The 20787-nt window shown below is 30.7% G+C and overlaps 1 protein-coding gene across 1 annotated transcript; it reads right to left on the bottom strand.

The window, feature by feature from the left end:
* Nucleotides 1–11235: 11235 nt before the first annotated feature.
* LOC105115239 (GEM-like protein 1) lies at nt 11236–14962 on the bottom strand. Its single transcript, XM_011012086.1, has 4 exons — nt 14485–14962; nt 14284–14385; nt 13207–13478; nt 11236–11706 (listed from the first exon to the last, which is right to left on the bottom strand). Exons 1-4 carry the CDS (start codon nt 14819–14821, stop codon nt 11527–11529), a joined length of 891 nt encoding a protein of 296 aa, XP_011010388.1. The 5' UTR covers nt 14822–14962; the 3' UTR covers nt 11236–11526.
* Nucleotides 14963–20787: the final 5825 nt, after the last annotated feature.

Here is a 20787-nt window from a genome sequence, read left to right as displayed (position 1 = left end):
TTTTAACGCTTTGATTACTAGGGACTAGTAATAAGCTGGTTGGGGGGTGTGATTAGTACTTAAAAGTGCATTTTTATCATGGTTTTATATTATCATTTTGCACTTGAAGTATCAATAACTTCTTAACTAAAGCATGTTTTATAATAATATATCTAATAATATAAGATACCTTTAATTTGTGGTAAATGTTCATTTTAAATGCAGGCCTATCATATAAATGAAAGGATTGATTGATGACTTTAAGAACTTAAATTGCAAGGGCAAAGAGATGACCAAAATTAGAAAAGAGATGTCGATGCAATCCAAACTGGAACACTGTTCGATAATTGGGTCATATCTGGAGCTATAGATCTTAGATTTAGGTCTGATTTATATGCCTGGAAAGATAAGACATAAGCCTACAATGTTCATATGGAGCCCAAGATCTAAAAAGGCCATTTTCAAGTCCAAATTGTCTCGAATCTGTCCTCCAACCCGAGCACTGTTCAGTATTTTGGCCATATCTGGAGTTCTAGAAGTTCAAATGAGCTGAAGTTTTTACACAAGAAAGTTGAGATAATTTTCTACAACTTTGATGTTTTCAAGTGGCTCCAATTTTGATGTTATCAATGATGTTTTGGGCAGAAAAGAGAAGATAAGGATTGTCACCAAGTCAATAGTTGGCCACCCACTCATCAATTAGTCATCAAATCAAGAGTTCCCAATTTTGGCCTATAAAAGGAGGTATTTGCCATGCATTTAGGCATCTTGGTTTCCAGATCAAGATCATGCTCTTGCTTTCTCTCTTTTTGCCATGCATTTAGGCATCTTGGTGTTCAGATCAAGATCATGCTCTTCCTTTCTCTCTTTGTATTTTTTGTAATGTTTATGCTTTGCTTTCATTAATATTAAGTTTATGCCTTTCATTTCCTTTCCTTTACTTAGTTAACTTTTATGTTCTTATTTTGTTTATCTATTTTGCTTTCTTTCATTATGTCTAGCTAAGTTAGTTATGTCAAGGTGAAAAGGTTACACTAATGGTGTAAGAATAAGTATAATGTAAACTTAATATGGACTTTAATGTTTGATACTAACATGTTTTATATTTGTTATCTTGTTCACTCTTTAATACTTTGCTTGTTAAATGATTAATCTTGATTTATGTTGTATAACACTTGGTACAACAAATGCTTGGTACTTTCATAGTTCATACTGTATGGTATAACCGACACTTGAGCTATAAAAGGAACTTGATTTGTTGTTAACATAAGTTATAATCATGAATGCTTGATGAGATTTACAAGTATGAATGTTTGACGAGATTTACAAGTACTAACATTAATCGAATAAGATGACTAATGTAATCATGTTAACAATCTATAATCAGATTGGAACCTCCTTTGTGTGTGGTTTCCAATTGAATAATAAGAGTTTATACTATACTTGTTTGACATACCATTAGTGGAACCTCTAACCTTGATATTTGTTATTATTATTTTTTAATCCTTATATTAATTTTCCATCTCCAAGTTCTCATCATCTTCTTCTTCTTCTCTTTCTTTATTATTATTATTATTATTATTACTACTACTAGTATTATTATTATTATTATTATAATTATTATTATTATTGTTATTGTCATTGTTGTTATTATTGTTATTACTATTATTGTTGTTGTTGTTATTATTATTATTGTTATTGTCATTGTTGTTATTATTGTTATTACTATTATTGTTGTTGTTGTTATTATTATTATTGTTATTGTCATTGTTGTTATTATTGTTATTACTATTATTGTTGTTGTTGTTATTATTATTATTGTTGTTATACTATTATCGTTTATAATTTGTACAATTAACCTCCCTATAGTTCGACCCCAGTCTTGCTGGGTTATTTATTACTTCGACACTCCTACACTTGGGAGAAGACATCAATCCTTTAGTCGTGTCAGTAAGGAAGGGGTTGAACTTGAAAATTATAGAGAAACGACTGATTCCCCACCAGTACTTCCATTTCCTCAAGCCATGACCAAACAAAGGAAAGTCAATCACAACTTTCAAATTTTTAAAACTTTCAAACAGGTAAGAATCAATATACCTTTGCTAGATGCTATTAAACACGTTCCTTTCTATGCTGAATTTTTGAAAGATCTATGCACGGTGAAGAGGAAACTGAAGGTGAAAAAGAAAACCTTTTTAGCTGAACAAGTAAGTGCTATTTTTCAGAACAATAATGCTTTGAAATATAAAGACGCTAGTTGTCCTACAATTTCTTGCTTTATTGGAGAACATAAAATTGAAAGAGCCTTAGTTGATCTTAGTGCTAGTATGAATTTACTTCCATATTTAGTTTTTTGAAGTCTCAATCTAGGTGAGTCAATCTTTAAAGGTAAGGAATGGGTTGAATCTGAACATTGCAAAGAAAATACTGATTTCCCACTAGCACTTCCATTTCCTCATGCCATGACCAATCAGGAAGAAATCGAGGATGACAAAGGCACTGAAAAGGTTGATGCAGATCTTTTATCAAAAGTAACAACAGATTGGACACCCGACATCACAGCAATCGATGATTACTTTCCTAATAAATCTCTACTTTCTCTTAGTTCAATGCCTTGGTTTGCTAAAAATATCAATTTTCTTGCTTCAGGATTTTTGCCAGCTCACTAGAGTACTGAAGACAAAAGAAAATTTTTGAGCAACGTGCAAAATTTTTATTGGGATGACCCTTACTTATTCAATTATTGTCCTGATCAAATATTTCAAAAATGCATTCCTGACAATGAGGTAAGTAATTTCATTAAATTTTGTCACTCTAAGGCACGAGGAGATCATTTCTCGTCAAAAAAGAGGATTGTAGAAATCTTACAAAGCAGATTTTATTGGCCCACCATATTCAAGGAATCACATGCATTCCACAAAACCTGTGAAAATTGTCAAAATATGGGATTTATTTCAAAACACAAAGAGTCTTTAGATAATCTTCTATTGACTATTAAGTCTCATCATAGTCGAGATAAGCATCGTGCAATTCATGACTTATGAACCCATTTTCATAAAGAACATGTTGAGAATAGTCTTGGAAATCTGACTAAAAAAGACCCTGTTTGCTAGTTTTTAAGAAAACTGGATGGGAAGCATATCCCCGACCCATAGAGGGCATTTAAGCCATTCTTAGACGTAAAACCAAGGGAAGATGTGAGCCACAATCACAACTACCTGTACATACACATGTTTTTTCAAAAGTAAATAGATAAATAAATAAAGAGAGATAAAGAGAGAGAGTGTGTGTGTGAGACTCCAGCTGGCCTACACATAGGTGGTATGATTGCCTTTTTAATTTCTCATCTATAAAATCCTATCCTCCTTCCTTTCATTTCTACTCAACCTAAACATTCAACAAATATAGAAGTGTGTAGAAATGGAAAGTTCCTCAAGTCATCATATAAGAAATATTTGTGTTTTCGGTGGATCTAGTCCTGGAAAAGAAAAGGAGTTTTGAGAATCAGTAAATCATCTTGGTCAGGTGTTAGCTGAGAGAAAGATTCATTTAGTGTATGCAGGAGGCAATCTTGAGTTAATGGGAGGTGTGTTAATAGCTGCATTTTTAGGAGGTAGTCAAGTTTTGGGGGTCGTCCCCGAAGCTTTAGCACAAGGGGACATCATTGGAAAAACAATTGGAGAGGAACTTCAGGTCTCCACAATGTCAGCTCGAATGAATGCAATGTTTAACCATGCTGATGCCTTCATTGCTTTACCAGGTGGTCTAGGCACATTGGAAGAGATCTTTCATATTTCCTCTTCGGCCCAACTGCACATTCAACATAAACCCATAGGTTTGTTAAATGTTAATGGTTATTATAATAAGTTGTTGTCTTTTCTTGATCATGTTGTGGAATAGGAATTTCTAACATCTTTTGCACGACAAATCATAATCTCTGCTGCTACTGCTGAACAATTGATTGACCAACTACAATCTTTCATTCCTGTAATTGATCCTTCCATAAGTCGCATAAATTGGTCAACTAAGAAAAGCCGTAAAAAGCTTAGATTGGATTTGAGCCTTCATTTGTGAATTTTTGTGTCTTTTGGTTTTATTATTGTGTTTTGTTGTTACTTATATTTGTTTCAGTGTCTTTCAGGTTTGTCAGTGTTCGTTATTTCAGGTGATATCTTCTATACTCTATCTTTCTACCTTAGAACATTGAGGACAATGTCTCGTTTTGGTTGGGAGGTGAGGGTAGTAGTTGATAAAAAAAAAATTTCCATTTCATAAAGCATGTGCAAAATTGTTGTTACTAGGATGGCAGAGTAAATGAGCTCTTTTGACTCTTGAGACGCATCTTAGTAACCATTCTTAGACCTATTATAATACTTCATGAAATATTCAGGTTTACAAACTCTCGCATTATTATCACTTAATTCTGCTCATATACTGATTTAAGATGTATTCTTAAACCTTAATTTTCACACACACACTTTAATATATGATTGTGGGTTGCACATTGGATTATTACATTATTTATGTTCTTTTGTTATAGGTAACAACTAAGGGAAAGGGATAGTATATAATTTTTTTTTAAAAAAAAAGAGCAAAAAAAAAACAAAAAAAAAAGAAAAAGAAAAAAAAAGAAAAAAAATTATGATAATAAAAATGTAGATAAGTTTGGTTTCGTAGTCTCCCTAACCTAAGCAATTAAGCTCGAAAGGGTGTTTTAACACCTAATACCCTAAAGTCAACTGACTTGGGAGCTATTGACCCAACGCTTGTTACATGGGTTGAGGAGAAAAGCTTAAGGGAATCAAACATTGTGACACGACTAAAAGATTGATGTCTTCTCCCAAATGCAAGAGTGTCGAAGTAATAAATAACCCGGTAAGACCGGGGTCGAACCATAGGGAGGTTAATTGTACAAATTATAAACAACAATTATAAACAACAACAATAGTAACAATAACAACAACAATAATAATAGTAGCGATAATAATACTAATAATACTAGTAGTAGTAGTAGTAGTAGTAGTAGTAATAATAATAATAATAATAATAATAATAAAGAAAAAGAAGGAGAAGAAGAAGAAAAAGAAGATGATGAGAACTTTGAGACGGAATATTAATGTAAGGATTAAACAATGATAATAACAAATGTCAAGGTTAGAGATTCCACTAATGGTATGTCAAACAAGTATAGTATAAACTCTTATTATTCAATTAGAAACCACACACAAAGGAGGTTCCAATTTGATTATAGATTGTTAACATGATTACATTAGTCATCTTATTCAATTAATGCTAATACTTGTAAATCTCGTCAAGCATTCATGATTATAACTTATGTTAACAACAAATCAAGTTCCTTTCATAGCTCAGGTGTCGGTTAAACCATACAGTATGGGCTATGAAAGTGCTAAGCATTTGTTGTACCAAGTGTTATACAACATAAATCAAGATTAGTCATTTAACAAGCAAAGTATTAAGGAGTGAACAAGATAACAAATACAAAACATGTTAGTATCAAACATTAAAGTCCATATTAAGTTTACATTATACTTATTCTTACCCCATTAGTGTAACCTTTTCACCTTGACATAATAAACTTAGCTAGACATAATGAAAGAAAGAAAAATAAATAAACAAAATAAGAACATAAATAAGATAAGAGTGAATTAAGTAAAGGAAAGGAAATGAAAGGCATAAACTTGATATTAATGAAAGCAAAGCATAAACATTACAAAAAATACAAAGAGAGAAAGCAAGAGCATGATCTTGATCTGGACACCAAGATGCCTAAATGCATGGCAAATGCCTCCTTTTATAGGCCAAAATTAGGAACTATTGATTTGATGACTAATTGATAAGTGGGTAGCCAACTCTTGACTTGGTGACAATCCTTATCTTCTCTTATTTGCCCAAAACGTCATTGATAACATCAAAAGTGGAGCCACTCAAAAACATGAAAGTTGTAGTAAATTGTCTCAGCTTTCTTGTGTAACAAATTCAGCTCAGTTGGACTTCTAGAACTCTAGATATGGCCAAAATACTGAACAGTGCTCGGGCTGGAGGACAGCTTCGGGCGTTTTTGTTGTTGCAATAATTTGGACTTGGAAATGGCCTTTTTAGATCTTGGGCTCCATATAAAAGTTGTAGGCCTATATCGTATCTTTCCATCCATATAAAGTAGACCTAAATCTGAGATCTATAGCTCTAGATATGACCTAATTACCGAACAGTGTTCCGGTTTGGATTGCATCAACATCTCTTTTCTAATTTTGGTCATCTCTTTGCCCTTGCAATTTAAGTTCTTAAAGTCATCAATCAATCCTTTCATTTATGTGATAGGCCTGTATTTAAAATGAACATTTACCATAAATTAAAGGTATCTTATATTATTAGATATATTATTATAAAACATGCTTTAGTTAAGGAGTTATTGATACTTCAACTGCAAAATGATGAAGTAAAACCATGATAAAAATGCACTTTTAAGTACTAATCAGTTAACTCCTTAACTAAAGCATGATGTATTTTATCAAGTTTTATATCATCATTTTGCACTTGAAGTATGAATAACTCCTTAACTAAAGCATGTTTTATAATAATATATCTAATAATATAAGATACCTTTAATTTGTGGTAAATGTTCATTTTAAATGCAGGCGTATCACATAAATGAAAGGATTGATTGATGACTTTAAGAACTTAAATTGCAAGGGCAAAGAGATGACCAAACTTAGAAAACAGATGTCGGTGCAGTCCATACCGAAACACTGTTCAGTAATTGGATCATATCTAGAGTTGTAGATCTCAGATTTAGGTCCAATTTATATGGATAGAAAGGTAAGAAATAGGCCTACAACTTTCATATGGAGCCCAAGATCTAAAAAGGCTATTTTCAAGTCCAAATTATTGCAAAAACAATGAAGCTCGAAGTTGTCCTCTAGCCCGAGCACTGTTCAGTATTTTAGCTATATCTGGAGTTCTAGAAGTTGAAATGAGCTGAATTGTTACACAAGAAAGCTGAGACAATTGTCTACAACTTTCATGTTTCAAGTGGCTCCAATTTTGACGTTATCAATGACGTTTTGGGCAGACAAGAGAAGATAAGGATTGTCACCAAGTCAAGAGTTGACCACCAACTCATCAATTAGTCATCAAATCAATAGTTCCCAATTTTGGCCTATAAAAGGAGGCATTTGCCATGCATTTAGGCATCTTAGTCTCCAGATCAAGATCATACTCTTGCTTTCTCTCTTTGATTTTTTTGTAATATTTATGTTTTACTTTGATTAATATCAAGTTTATGCCTTTCATTTCCTTTCCTTTAGTTAGTTAACTCTTATCTTATTTATGTTCTTATTTTGTTTATTTATTTTCCTTTCTTTCATTATGTGTAGCTAAGTTTATTATGTCAAGGTGAAAAGGTTACACTAATGGTGTAAGAATAAGTATAGTGTAAACTCAATATGGACTTTAATGTTTGATACTAATATGTTTTGTATTTGTTATCTTGTTCACTCTTTAATACTTTGCTTGTTAAATGACTAATCTTCATTTATGTTGTATAACACTTGGTACAACAAATACTTGGCACTTTCATAGCCCATACTATATGGTATAACCAACACCTGAGCTATGAAAGGAACTTGATTTGTTGTTAACATAAGTTATAATCATGAATGCTTGATGAGATTTACAAGTATTAACATTAATAGAATAAGATGACTAATGTAATCATGTTAACAATCTATATTCTGATTGGAACCTCCTTTGTGTGTGGTTTCTAATTGACTAATAAGAGTTTATACTATACTTATTTGACATACCATTAGTGGATCCTCTAACCTTGACATTTATTGTTATCATTGTTAAATCTTTACGTTAATATTCTATCTCAAAGTTCTCATTTTCTTCTTCTTCTTTTTCTTCTTTTTCTTTTTCATTATTATTATTATTATTATTATTATTATTATTATTATTATTATTATTATTGCTGTTATTACTATTATTATTGTTGTTGTTGTTATTATTGTTGTTGTTGTATTATTGTTATTTATAATTTGTACAATTAACCTCCCTGTGGTTCGACCCCAGTCTTGCCGGGTTATTTATTACTTCGACACTCCTGCACTTGGGAGAAGACATCAATCTTTTAGTCGTGTCAAATTTTTGGCGCCGTTGCCGGGGACCTTAAACATTAGAACAAAAATTTTGTTTTCTTCCAAGAAAAGACCCATACTTATTTGTTGATATATTGAGCACAAAGGAAAGGTTTATTAATATCTTGTTAAGAAGTATTGAGCAAATATATAAATTTAATGAGAGTTTGTTTATCTGGATAGATTAATGGAAGTTAAATGATGAATACCTTGCTTTGTGGAATTTACAATTTTTTTTTTTATTTTAACGCTTTGATTACTAGGGACTAGTAATAAGCTAGTTGGGGGGTGTGATTAGTACTTAAAAGTGCATTTTTATCAAGGTTTTATATCATCATTTTGCACTTGAAGTATCAATAACTCCTTAACTAAAACATGTTTTATAATAATGTATCTAATAATATAAGATACCTATAATTTATGGTAAATGTTTATTTTTAATGCAGGCCTATCACATAAATGAAAGGATTGATTGATGAATTTAAGAATTGAAATTGAAAGGACAAAGAGATGGCTAAACTTCGAAAAGAGATGTCGGTGCAGTCCATACCGGAACACTTTTCGGTAATTAGATCATATCTGGAGCTATATCACCTACACCTGTGCTATGAAAGGAATTTGATTTGTTGTTAACATAAGTTATAATCATTAATACCTGATAATATTTACAAGTAGTAGCATTATTCAAATAAGATAACTAATGTAATCATGTTAAGAATTTATAATCTGATTGGAACCTCCTTTGTGTTTGTTTCTAGTTGAGTAATAAAAAGAGTTTATACTATACTTATTTGAAATACCATTAGTAGATCCTCTAACCTTGACATATATTTTTATCATTATTTAATTTTCACATTAATCTTACAATCTCAAAGTCCTCTTTAATTCCTTCTTTTTTTTCTTTTTTTTCTTATTGTTGTTGTTGTTGTTGTTGTTATTTATAATTTATATAATTAACCTCCTTGTAGTTCGATCCCGGTCTTGTCGGGTTATTTATTACTTCGACACTCCTACACTTGAAAGAAGATATCAATCTCTTTAATTGTGTCATATAAGCTCAAACAAGGGCTTAATAGTTTTTAGATATGGAAAAGGTGATATTGGTACATCCTCCTTTCAACACCTAACCTAAACACAAGTGATTCTTATAAATATGCTAGCTAGTTTTATAGATTTAATGAAATAATTTATATTTAATTATCAATATTATTTCAAATATGCAAGTTTATACTGCTAGAACTAGTTCTTAATGATCTACACAAAGAAGCTATCATGGTTGAAGACGTATTAAAAACTAGTGACTATTGAATGCTAAATTTATGTTATTAATATGAATAAATGTCATATCTTAGATAATTGTGTTTATTGTATTAGGTAACATGACATGTTGAAATATTTATGGATGCTTGTGTGTGAATTTTTGTCGTTTGTAGGCTTATTAATGCTTGCTACTAGTATGCTTTTGATATAATTGATATTAATTTGAATGTATTTTGAATATATTAGTAAATACATTGACTCTATTTCACTTCTTTAATTCAAACAATATAATTGTTATAACTAATAACATTGCATATGCTAAATTAGCAACTACCAATAGCTTTACATACTTTCTAAACTAGCTTCCATATTGTTAATTTTGTTTTTATCCAAACATAATTCATCTTTTATATTCTTCACTTTATCTACCATTAACTCAACATCATTTGCATCTCATTCCTCTCTCGTAGATGATTCAATTTCATTTATAGATTTGCATCAATCAATACATATATTTTCACATGACTTTTAATCACATCTATAAAATAGTTTGTTTTTACCAATTTATACTTATGATATTTTGACTGCAACTCTTTTTTCATATTTCATTCACTATTTATTCTTGAAAGTATGTCCAAGTTATTGCAGCTTTATACGCTATTAAAACTTGATGTTAATGATATCATTTTTAATATTAAGTTTGTATTGTTATTGTGTGAATTGTAGAATTTTGAGAGGTTTATTTAATGAAATTATGGTGAAAATAAAAAGGAAAATGTTGTTGATTAGTTATGATGATAATTATTTAGGTTGATTTGATAGAATTATGGTGAAAACAAGGGAGGATATGTTGGAGATGATGATGGAGGAGGTTATTGGATTTTTTATTTGGTAAAACATGCTTAAATATGACTTTAAATATGACTGGAAATTATTGTTAAATACTGAAACTTATGGAATTTTTATAATTATTTAAACAATATGTAACACTCTTTTCAATTTTGTAATTATTTAAAAAATGTGTAACACTCTTTTCAATAAAAACAAAGCAACAACTTCCTTTTAAAAAAACAACCCAACAACTATTTAATAATATTTTTATTAATTTAAAATTCATGAGCTCTTATATATCATTTATCTTAAATATATTATCCATCTTGTAAATAAATATATATTTTGTTGATTTTTTTATTTATCATCAATTTTAAAAAAACATAAAGTCTTACCATAAATGTAATATTTAAAAATTTAACTGTAAAATAAAAAATAAAAACTCAAACCATAAAATAAGTAAAAAAATTAAAAATTCTGGACTCGTAAAGAGTAATAGAAAACGGTCGAGGTGGATGCGCTCCAGAGTCTCAAAATCACTTCATAGTTCACATCGATCACGCTGCCTCGATTTGCAAATAAATATATTATTCACTGGATGGAAAGGGCCCGACGAATTCAAAGCTGAAATATTCCAGGGTCAAGAACAACAAATAGACCCAAGACACGCGGATCCAAATATCCCACTCCCTTCAGAAGGGTGCAGGATCATAATTGTAAAAACGATAGAGCTACACACTGATGTTCGAGATATCCACCACTACCAGGTGGCTGCTGTTAGAAACCATTATCGGCTTGCTGTAGAGCCATTAACTAAAGGAATTCACAGCCTTATCTTCAACTTTGAACTGAAAAAACCGAGGCAATCCTCTCATTCCAATTCAAAGTTTAAGCAGAAGCGTAGGAAGAAACGCGCTGTTCATAGAGCACTTGGAGAGGGTACGGAAATAAAGACTGACAGAAAAACAGAGGTCATCTTCAAGACAGAAAAATGAAAATGAAAGAGTAATTATCTTAAGACAAACAGTCGATTAATTATATGAAAAAAAAAATGTATGAAATTACAGTCCTCATCTCTCATAGATTAAACTATTTATCTGACAGGCAGCATATCACAACTAAAAATAACAATCCCTGTTACGATGACAAATAAATGCAAACATGCATGCATGTTTCCCATTGTATTCCAGATTCTGAAGCACCATAATTTTATCTACACCAACATGCAGAGCATAACGTGCTTCTTGGGACATGATGGGAATTCCAGACCTGGGTGTTGTTCTGCGATGCTCAGCACGCATCATGGAGTGTGGTGCTGCAACGCTTCTTGAAGACTTTTAACAGCATTATCATAGTACACAAAACCCATGAACCAAAATTCGTGGTTGTCAACAGAAATAATCTGGATATACTTTTCAGCTGATTTGACTTTGCTTGTTGATGGATTGACAGCCTTCAGCTGATGTAATGGAATAACAACCTATGTACATACAGAGAAAAGACTGATATAAATAAGAACCTTTGTGAGATTAAAACTAGATTTGATTCCAAACGAGGACAGGACAAATGGATGCTTATTTGCCTACATTGGGATATAATCATTAAGCAAAGAGCCAATAAATTCCAATACATCAGCTCCTGTTTCACATTTATAAACCCCTCTGCTAGTTTAACTGTAGGAGAAATCAGTGACTCTAGTACAGTTGTTCAAATGAAAAGGCAACATTGCAGATACTATTCACCTTCTTTTTTTTTTTTTACTTATGCTCTCAAGATAATAATGCAAATTTGTAATAGTGATGCCTGAGCATCCAAATCCGTGGGTCCAAAGAAAAATAGGACTTAGCACTGCAAGTTATATGTTGCTATGATTTATTTTTGGCAACATCATTTATAATAATGCTAGGATTTATATTGCAGAAAAAGTTATTTTTTATGCCATAGATAACACATGCAGACATGGTGCACTTACATACACAATGATACAAAGGGTAAAACTTGGGCAGGGTCTTTTGGTAAGATAGATTCCATGAAGAACAATTGTATAACAAAAATAATAATGATGAAACATCAGGACTCTAAATTAAAGCTTTTCCTCCACCCTTTGATAGCTGTAGATGGTCATGTCATAGTCAATTGCTATTGATTTATCAATAATGTTGCTATGGAAAGACACTTGGCAAAATACCAATGATCATCAACATTAATCTTGAGGACAGCACAACATTATCCGAGTTGTCTACCAGGAAAATTAGTGAAGTATGACCGTTAAGAAAACTGCTCTCAAGGTATCTTAGAACCTCAATGTGGCATGTTGTACCATGGATTGATCATTAACAAACTGGATGAAAGGCAAGGGTGGATATATCATCAAAATTATCAACAGATGTAGCACCATAACCAGACTACAGAAGAAATCCCACGCCAATAAAAATGCATGCAGACTATAAGTTGGTCTATGAAAATATTTGAATGACAAGGAGAGAATACTTTACATGATATGTTAGCAACCACCACTGCCAGATGAAACCATACAGCAAATAGCACTTTTAAGGATTTGTTAACAAGGACTAGTCAGTCAATACTCAGCCCACATTAAACTAAATCTAAAAGCTATGCTATCCACTCAAAGATCTGTTAACTTGATGGTTCATACTTAGATGCACAAATTGTTAAAGGTTTCAAGCATATTCTTCTCACATAAAGGTTTCGTATTGTAAACTGGATTCTCATGCAGGCACTTCCTTTTTCTTCCCAGCAAATAAAACAAATCTCTATATTAGACTAATAGTACAACTCTGGCAGTTATTGGGGATGCAAGCTTTATGACAATAACCCAAACCAACAGAAGCAGTTTCTCAATGCATAAAGGATGGTAAAAAAAAAATCTTTTGCTAGAAGACTGTCATGGATAGGTTGCTTCTATAGCCTGGATATCTAAATTATGTTGCCAAAATAATGACAAGCACAATTTGCATACCTTATAATAGCTCCACTCAGTTTGCTCACCAATTTTGTAAGACAGAGGATTGTCACTGCAGAATGCAAGTTTTGCCGTTGACAAATACAATACTCCCATAACTGGACCAGCAGAAGTGGACAGGTAGCATGCAAATGTCTTCACAAGTTGCTCCTCGGGAACAGTCTCAAAAGTTTGTCGAAAAATCTTCTCATAACCACCTTCAGCGAGAACTTTGGTTCCCTGAGCAATTCTTCCAACAGCAGCATCAGCAAAACTAGGGCCTGTCTTCACTGGTCAAAAAAGTATTTCAGAATCAGAAGTTCAACAAGAAGATGCTAAACATGAAATTTAGTCAATCGGTTTGATTTGAAAATCAGAATAACTATCAGTGCAGCAGCTAAAATAAATTATTCAATCATTTCAAACTATCAAATAACTCTCATCACAACTGCAGCGGCCAGAAGCAACAGATTCTGCTAAAAATATATATTAGGCCTTCAACAAGGAAAACAGTGAAGAAATCAGAGTATCACATGATACTCTCAATCAGAATTCTTTTTAATAAATGAATCCAGCAGGAAGCAATAACTTTGAACACAACACAAAATACCTCATAACACCAAGTCAAAAGGCACAGATTGCCCAATTGTTATTGCTGTGTTAAGAATTAAATAAAATGGCACAATCAAGTGTAGAAATTTAAGCTGAAAAGCTCTGACAAAGATGCTTAACGGCCACAATATTTCTAAGTTGTAACTAAAGACCATCTTTACAAAAACATCAAGAGGTGATAGAATAGTCAAAAAAGGATAAGGGTGGATTCAGACCACCACCAACGTCAAAATAAAAAGACGGGCATGGCCGAGCTGAACAGGCTGATTCTACACTGATCATGTAAGAAAAGAAAGCGCTTCCACTATAACTAGTCAAAATTCACAATTCCATTATATGCAGAAGCAGGCCATAGAACATTACCATCATTTATGTCTTGCAAAAGAGTAACAGTTTCCAAAATCTGACTAGCATATGAATTTTACCAAGCAAAAACATAAGACAATCAAGTACAAAGAAAAAAGGAAGGAGGAAAAAGCATACAGTGTTGCCACATGTTGCCAGCAAGATCCTCAGCCTTCTTCGTTGCCTCTGCCGCCTTCTTTCCCCATTTCCCTAGTACATCCTTCACCGCCTCCATTTTATCTACTCAGAAAAAGAACCAAAATGCCAGTTAATTAACTAATAAAAAAGAAAAGAAAACCCTAATTAATTTTTTAAAAAGAAAATAGTGAGGCAAACTACTCTTGGAGGAAGAAGGGGCAACAGGGGCAGGAGACACGTAGGGATTGGAATCAGCCGGCATGGTAGTGACAGTAGTTCCGGCGATGGTAGGTGAGCCTTGGGTTGGGCCTGCAGGTTTAGAAAGTGTTGTCGATCCCATGGATACGCTGGCCCAATTGTCAAGAGGAGGAGCGACGTCTTGAGGGTCTAGCTTTGGGTAGGCAGCGTAATCAGAGTTGTGAGGATCGCTGATCTTGTCCTTGACCTCGACCTCGACGTGCTTTTCAGATTCTAAATCTGACGATGATGGTGCAGGTTTCTTGGTTTGATCTTCATGAGGGTCTTGCTTTTGATTCATTTTCAATTTTTAATGTTTTTTTTCCAGGGGGGTTTGGATCTGCTTCTGTTTAACAGATGATAGAAATCTTGTAAAAGGGTGACCCTAGGGGCTAGGGCTGGGGAGGGGGAAAAATCTGACTTCAACGTTTAAATTTCCAGGTTATTAAGATAAATAGAGTTTCCGGAGACTTCCTTTGATTTTAAATTTTCCAATCATGGGCCTAAAAGTTGTGAGTGAAAGCCACTGTTGAAGAAGTCTACATATTGAATGAATGGCCACAAAGTTTGGACATGTTTTATTGAGATCCCTTCGGCCTTTTATCTATTAATATTCGGCTCAAAATGTTTCGACCAATTGGGCTTAGTTACAAGCCTAGATATTTTATGTTTTTTTTATTCTCCTTCTTTTTTTAATTAATGTGTTCTTCAATTAAAATTTTGTTTTGCTCTAGAATGCAAGATTATATATTTAAAAAAAATTAATTTAATTATTTCTAAATATGTTTTATCACACACAGACTAATCAACATCTTAACTTTCAAAAACACTTATTATGAATATAATTATATTAATATGAAAAAAATAAATTTATAAAGAATAATAAATTATTTTTGTATAATGTGATAATTTATAATCATTAAAAAATAAATGAATTAGAATACCTTTTTATAGCTGAATAAAATTAATTAACCAAAGAGTGAGAATTGGTCATGAAAGAAAACTAATTTTATTATTGAAATAACAATATAGTAAATGAGTGAGCTTTTTTAACCTAATGAAAGAAAACTAATTTTATTATTCAAATAACAATATAGTAATTATATAGATAAATTAAAATTGGTCATGTTCTTAAAGCAATTAGATTTAATGATGAAGTGGCAGAGAGATTAAATGATAATAAAATAAAAATTGCATTTGTAATAGAATTATTATCTTATATTTCTAACCATGTTAGATTTTAACTTTATAATAGCTCAAATATTTTATTTGACATATAATTGTGTTTAATTATTTATTTTATTATTAATTATTAAAGAAATAATTTAATAACAAATAAACTATAATTTAGTTATCTTATCTTTTAGAAATGAATTTTTTTATAATAATTATAAATCCTCTTTTAACATGATTTTGATGAGTAAAGAAATCATAAGAAGTTAGTTAAAAAAGTAAGTTCATTATAAATTAAAATGAAAATAATGATCCATGTTTATTACTTTGAATATTAAAAGTTTAATAATAATACATATCAAAAATAAAATATATTTTTTATATATTGTTATCTCTTGTCCATTGTTAATTAAATAAAATAAAAGATATTCACTTTGTTTTATATATTATTACCATACACAACTTTATCTCTATTTTCTATATCATCTCGACCCTTTAATCCTACATATGTTTGTTTTTACTATCTCGAGATGGTAACCAACGATATAAGAAAAAAATATTACTTGACCAGATAAATATTACATTGACCTAAATGTTATTTAGTCCGACAAAACCGGGGTTGAACCATAGGAAAGGTTAACTATATAAGTTATAAATGATGATGAGAAGGAGGAGGAGGAGGAGTTGAAGAAGATTTTGAGATGTAAGATTAATATAAAGATTAAACAAGGATCAAATAATTATCAAGGTTAGAGGATCTACTAATGGTATTTCAAACAAGTATAGTATAAACTCCTTTTATTACCCAACTAGAAACCATAAACCAAGAAGGTTTCAATCAGATTATAAATTGTTAACATGATTACATTAGTTATCTTATTCGAATAATATCAATACTTGTAAATGTTATCAATTATTCATGATTATAACTTATGTTAACAATAAGTCAAGTTCTTTTCATAGCGCGTGTCAGTTATATCATACGGTTAGGCTATGAAAATGTCAAGTATTTGTTGTACCAAGAGTTATATAACATGAATCTATATTAACCATTTAACAAGCAAAATATTAAGAGTGAATAAGATAACAAATACAAAATATGTTAATACCAAACATTAAAGTTCATGTTAAGTTTATATTATATTTATTTTTACATTATTAGTGTACCTTTTTCACCTTGATATGATAAACTTAGCTAAATATAATAACGAAGAGAAACATAGATAAACAAGATAAGAACATAAATAAGATTTTAATTAACTAAGTAAAGGAAAGGAAATGAAAAGTATAAATAAAATATTAATATAAGCAAAACTTAAGCATTACAATAAGAAAGAGAGCAAGAATATGATCTTGATCTGAAAACCATGATGCCTAAATGCATGGCAAATACCTCCTTTTATATGTCAAAATTTAAAACTATTGATTTGTTAATTAATTGTTGAGTGAGTGGCCACATCTTGACTTGGTGACAATCTTTATCTTTTTGTCTAAACAAAATGTCATTGCTAACATCATAATTTAGATAGATAGTCTTCATAAAAGTTCTAGAAAATTATCTTAGCTTTCTAATAAAAAAGCAAAAAGAGATCATTTGGACTTCTAAAACTCGAGATATAAGATGAACACTTAATAATATCTATGCTGCAGGACAGATTTCGACTTCTCCGTTATTACTATAATTTGAACTTGAAAATAACCTTTTTGAATTTTGCACTCTTTATAATCATTTGGACTTCTAAAACTCGAGATATAAGATGAACACTTAATAATATCTATGCTGCAGGACAGATTTCGACTTCTCCGTTATTACTATAATTTGAACTTGAAAATAACCTTTTTGAATTTTGCACTCTTTATAAAAGTTTTAGGCCTATACCTTAGCTTTCCATTCATACAAAGCAAATCTAAATCTATGTTCTACAACTCTAGATATAACCTAATGACTTAACAATGTTTCAGTTTAGACTGAACTAACATCTCTTTTCTAAGCTTAGCCCTCTCTTTGTCTTTTCACTTTCAATAGTTAATCACATCAATCAATCCCTTGATGTATGTGATAGGCTTTCATTTCTTTAAATTAAAGGTATTTTATATTATTAGATATGTTATTATAAAACATGCTCTAGCTAAGGAGCTATTAATACTTTAAGTGCGAAAAAATAATATAAAACTTTTATAAAAATGCACTTTTAAGTATTAATCATACCCCTCAACCAGCTTATTACTAACCAGCCTATTACTACTCCTTAGTAATCAAAGTATTAAAATAGAAAAATAATTTGCAAGTTCCACAAAGCAAGGCATTCATCATTTAACTTCCATTAATCTATCCAAATAAAGAAACTCTCATTAAATTTATATATCTGCTTCATACTTTTTAAATAAGATATTAATAAACCTTCTTTTTGTGCTCAATATATCAACACATAGTTATGGGGCTTTTCTTGGAAGAAAACAAAATTTTGTTCTAATGTTTATGGTTAACTTTCTTAGGTTGAGATTATTATCCTTCTTTTTTTTTCTTTTTAAATATATATACATATAACTTAAAACACAATATATCTTTAACTCATGTAACAAACTTTAAACTTATGATTCCTAGACTAGTTGGTCTTAGAGCATTAAGTGTTGAGACACCTTTGTGAGCTTAGTAACACGGGTTGTAAATACTGATACATAGATAATGCAATGTTTGATTTCCTTAAACTTTTCTCCTTAACCCATGTAACAGTTTTCGGTCAATAGCTCACTTAAACTTTTCTCCTTAACCTATGTAACAGTTTTCGGTCAATAGCTCCCAAGTTAGTTGATTTTAGAGTATTAGGTGTTAACATATCCCTTCGAGCTTAATCATTTAAGTTAGGGAGGCTATTGAACTAAAATTATTTATATTTTTATTATCTTTAATATTATCAATTTTTTTTGTGAAAATTATATACATTACCTTTGCCTTAGTTGTTACCTTTAACAAAAAAAAATATAATTAATGTAATAATCCAATATGCAATCCATAATTATATGTTAAAGTATGTATGTGAAAATGAAGGTTTAAGAATACTTGTTAAATAAGTATATGAGCAAAATTAAATGATAATAATACGAGAATTTGTAAATCTAAATATTTCATGAAAAGTGTATAATAGACTTTGTTATGAATATTGCACATAACTAGTGAAAAATATTTATCAAGATGCGTCTTAAGAGTTAATAAAATTTCTCCTTATCCTACCATTATAATAATAGTTTTGTCAAATGGTTTTATTAAAAACAAAAGCAATTAGTTGGTTAGTTATTTTTTTTATCAACTACTATCCTCTCCCCCCAATTAAAACAAGACATTGTCCTTAATATTTTAAGATAGAAAAATAAAGTATAAAAGACGTTGCTTAAAACAACGAACTAACAATCCTAAAATATACCTAAACAAATATAAGAAATAACAAAATAAAATAACATGCTATTAATAAAACAAAAGGACACAAGTTCTTACAAATTAACACGACCAAAAGAATGATATCTTCTTTCAAGTGTAAAAGTGTTGAGATAATAAACAACCCGACAAGATTGAGGTTGAACCACATGGAAGCTAACTATATAAATTATAAATAATAATAATAATAATGAATTGAAGAGAATAATGATGAAATAATTGTCAAGGTTAGAGGATCTACTAATAGTATTTCAAACAAATATGGTAAAAACTCTTTTTATATATTGTGTGAATTATATGAGGTATTGAATATTGATGGTTGATATAAGGTTCGGAATTATGAGACCTTGTGATGACGGGTTGATTGAGTAAATTGATAGTAGTCGATAACTTGAGATTTTCTAAATATAAATGAAACTCTGCTGAAATTTTGATAAAATTTTTTATAAAAAAATTATCCTTAAATTAAGAGAATATGTTGAGATTTTTTAGCGTTGATCAAATCATACAGTTGGGTCTGTTACACATAAGATAGATATTTGAAAAAAATAAGTAGTAATCTCAGACAAAGAAAAATACTACTAATTCATATAAGTAAATAAACAAATCTAGGTTAACAAGCAATGAATAAAAATAACTTAAAGTAAATTATACGAGCGAGCCAGTCAATTAATCAAACTAACCAGACGAAAACTACAGCCTTGGTGTCTGAAAGAAGCAGGATTTAGTGTCCAACAACCAAATAGTAATGGGGGTTATTCTTGTTCTTTTTTTTTTCCTATAGTTATATAGAAATCAATGACAAATGAATGAGAAGAAAAAAAAGTTGCGATGGTCATTCTTGTGGGTTGTGTAATAGCAATGGTGTTTGTTTTATGTAATTGCTATTACAGTTACAATGAAATGAATGGGATGAAAGAAAAAAGGACAGAAAGGTAATTTCAAATGCTTTTTAGTAGGTCCAAAAGATGCAACTATGGGTCAACGTGCAAAAAGAGGGGAAAAAAATTATTTTTCCATAACCAAGGTCCAACCTCGTGCAAGTGGTGTACTGATTAGTGCTTAAAAGTGCATTTTTATCAAAGTTATATATATCATCATTTTGCACTGGAAGTATCAATAACTCCTTAACTAAAGTATGTTTTATAATAACGTATCTAATAATATAAGATGCCTTTAATTTGAGGTAAATGTTCATTTTAAATGGAGGCCTATCACATACTTCGACACTCCTGCACTTAGGAGAAGACATCAATCTTTTAGTTGTGTCAAGTTTTTGGCGTCGTTGCCAGGGAGGTAAGTTTTGTATAAATTATGATATTTATTGTATTTTCTCTTTTCACTTTTCTTGTATATAACTTTGTTTCTTTTCTCTTGTTTCTTCTTCTTTTGTTTTCTTTTTCCTTTTATTCTATTCCTACACGTGCATGAGAGTGTGGTCACGTACATCAAGTGGTAGACTTTGTAGGGTGACACGACTAAAAGATTGATGTCTTCTCCCAAGTGCAGGAGTGTCGAAGTAATAAATAACCCAGCAAGACCGGGGTCGAACCACAGGGAGGTTAATTGTACAAATTATAAAAAACAATTATAAAACAACAATAACAACAACAACAATAGTAATAGTAATAATAATAATATTAATAGTAGTAGTAGTAGTA

This window comes from Populus euphratica, unplaced genomic scaffold, assembly GCF_000495115.2.
Source record: "Populus euphratica unplaced genomic scaffold, PopEup_1.0 scaffold662.1, whole genome shotgun sequence".
In the NCBI taxonomy this organism is placed as follows: domain Eukaryota; kingdom Viridiplantae; phylum Streptophyta; class Magnoliopsida; order Malpighiales; family Salicaceae; genus Populus; species Populus euphratica.
Note: the sequence above shows the minus strand (reverse complement) of the source record. Positions and strands in the feature narration are given on the sequence as shown.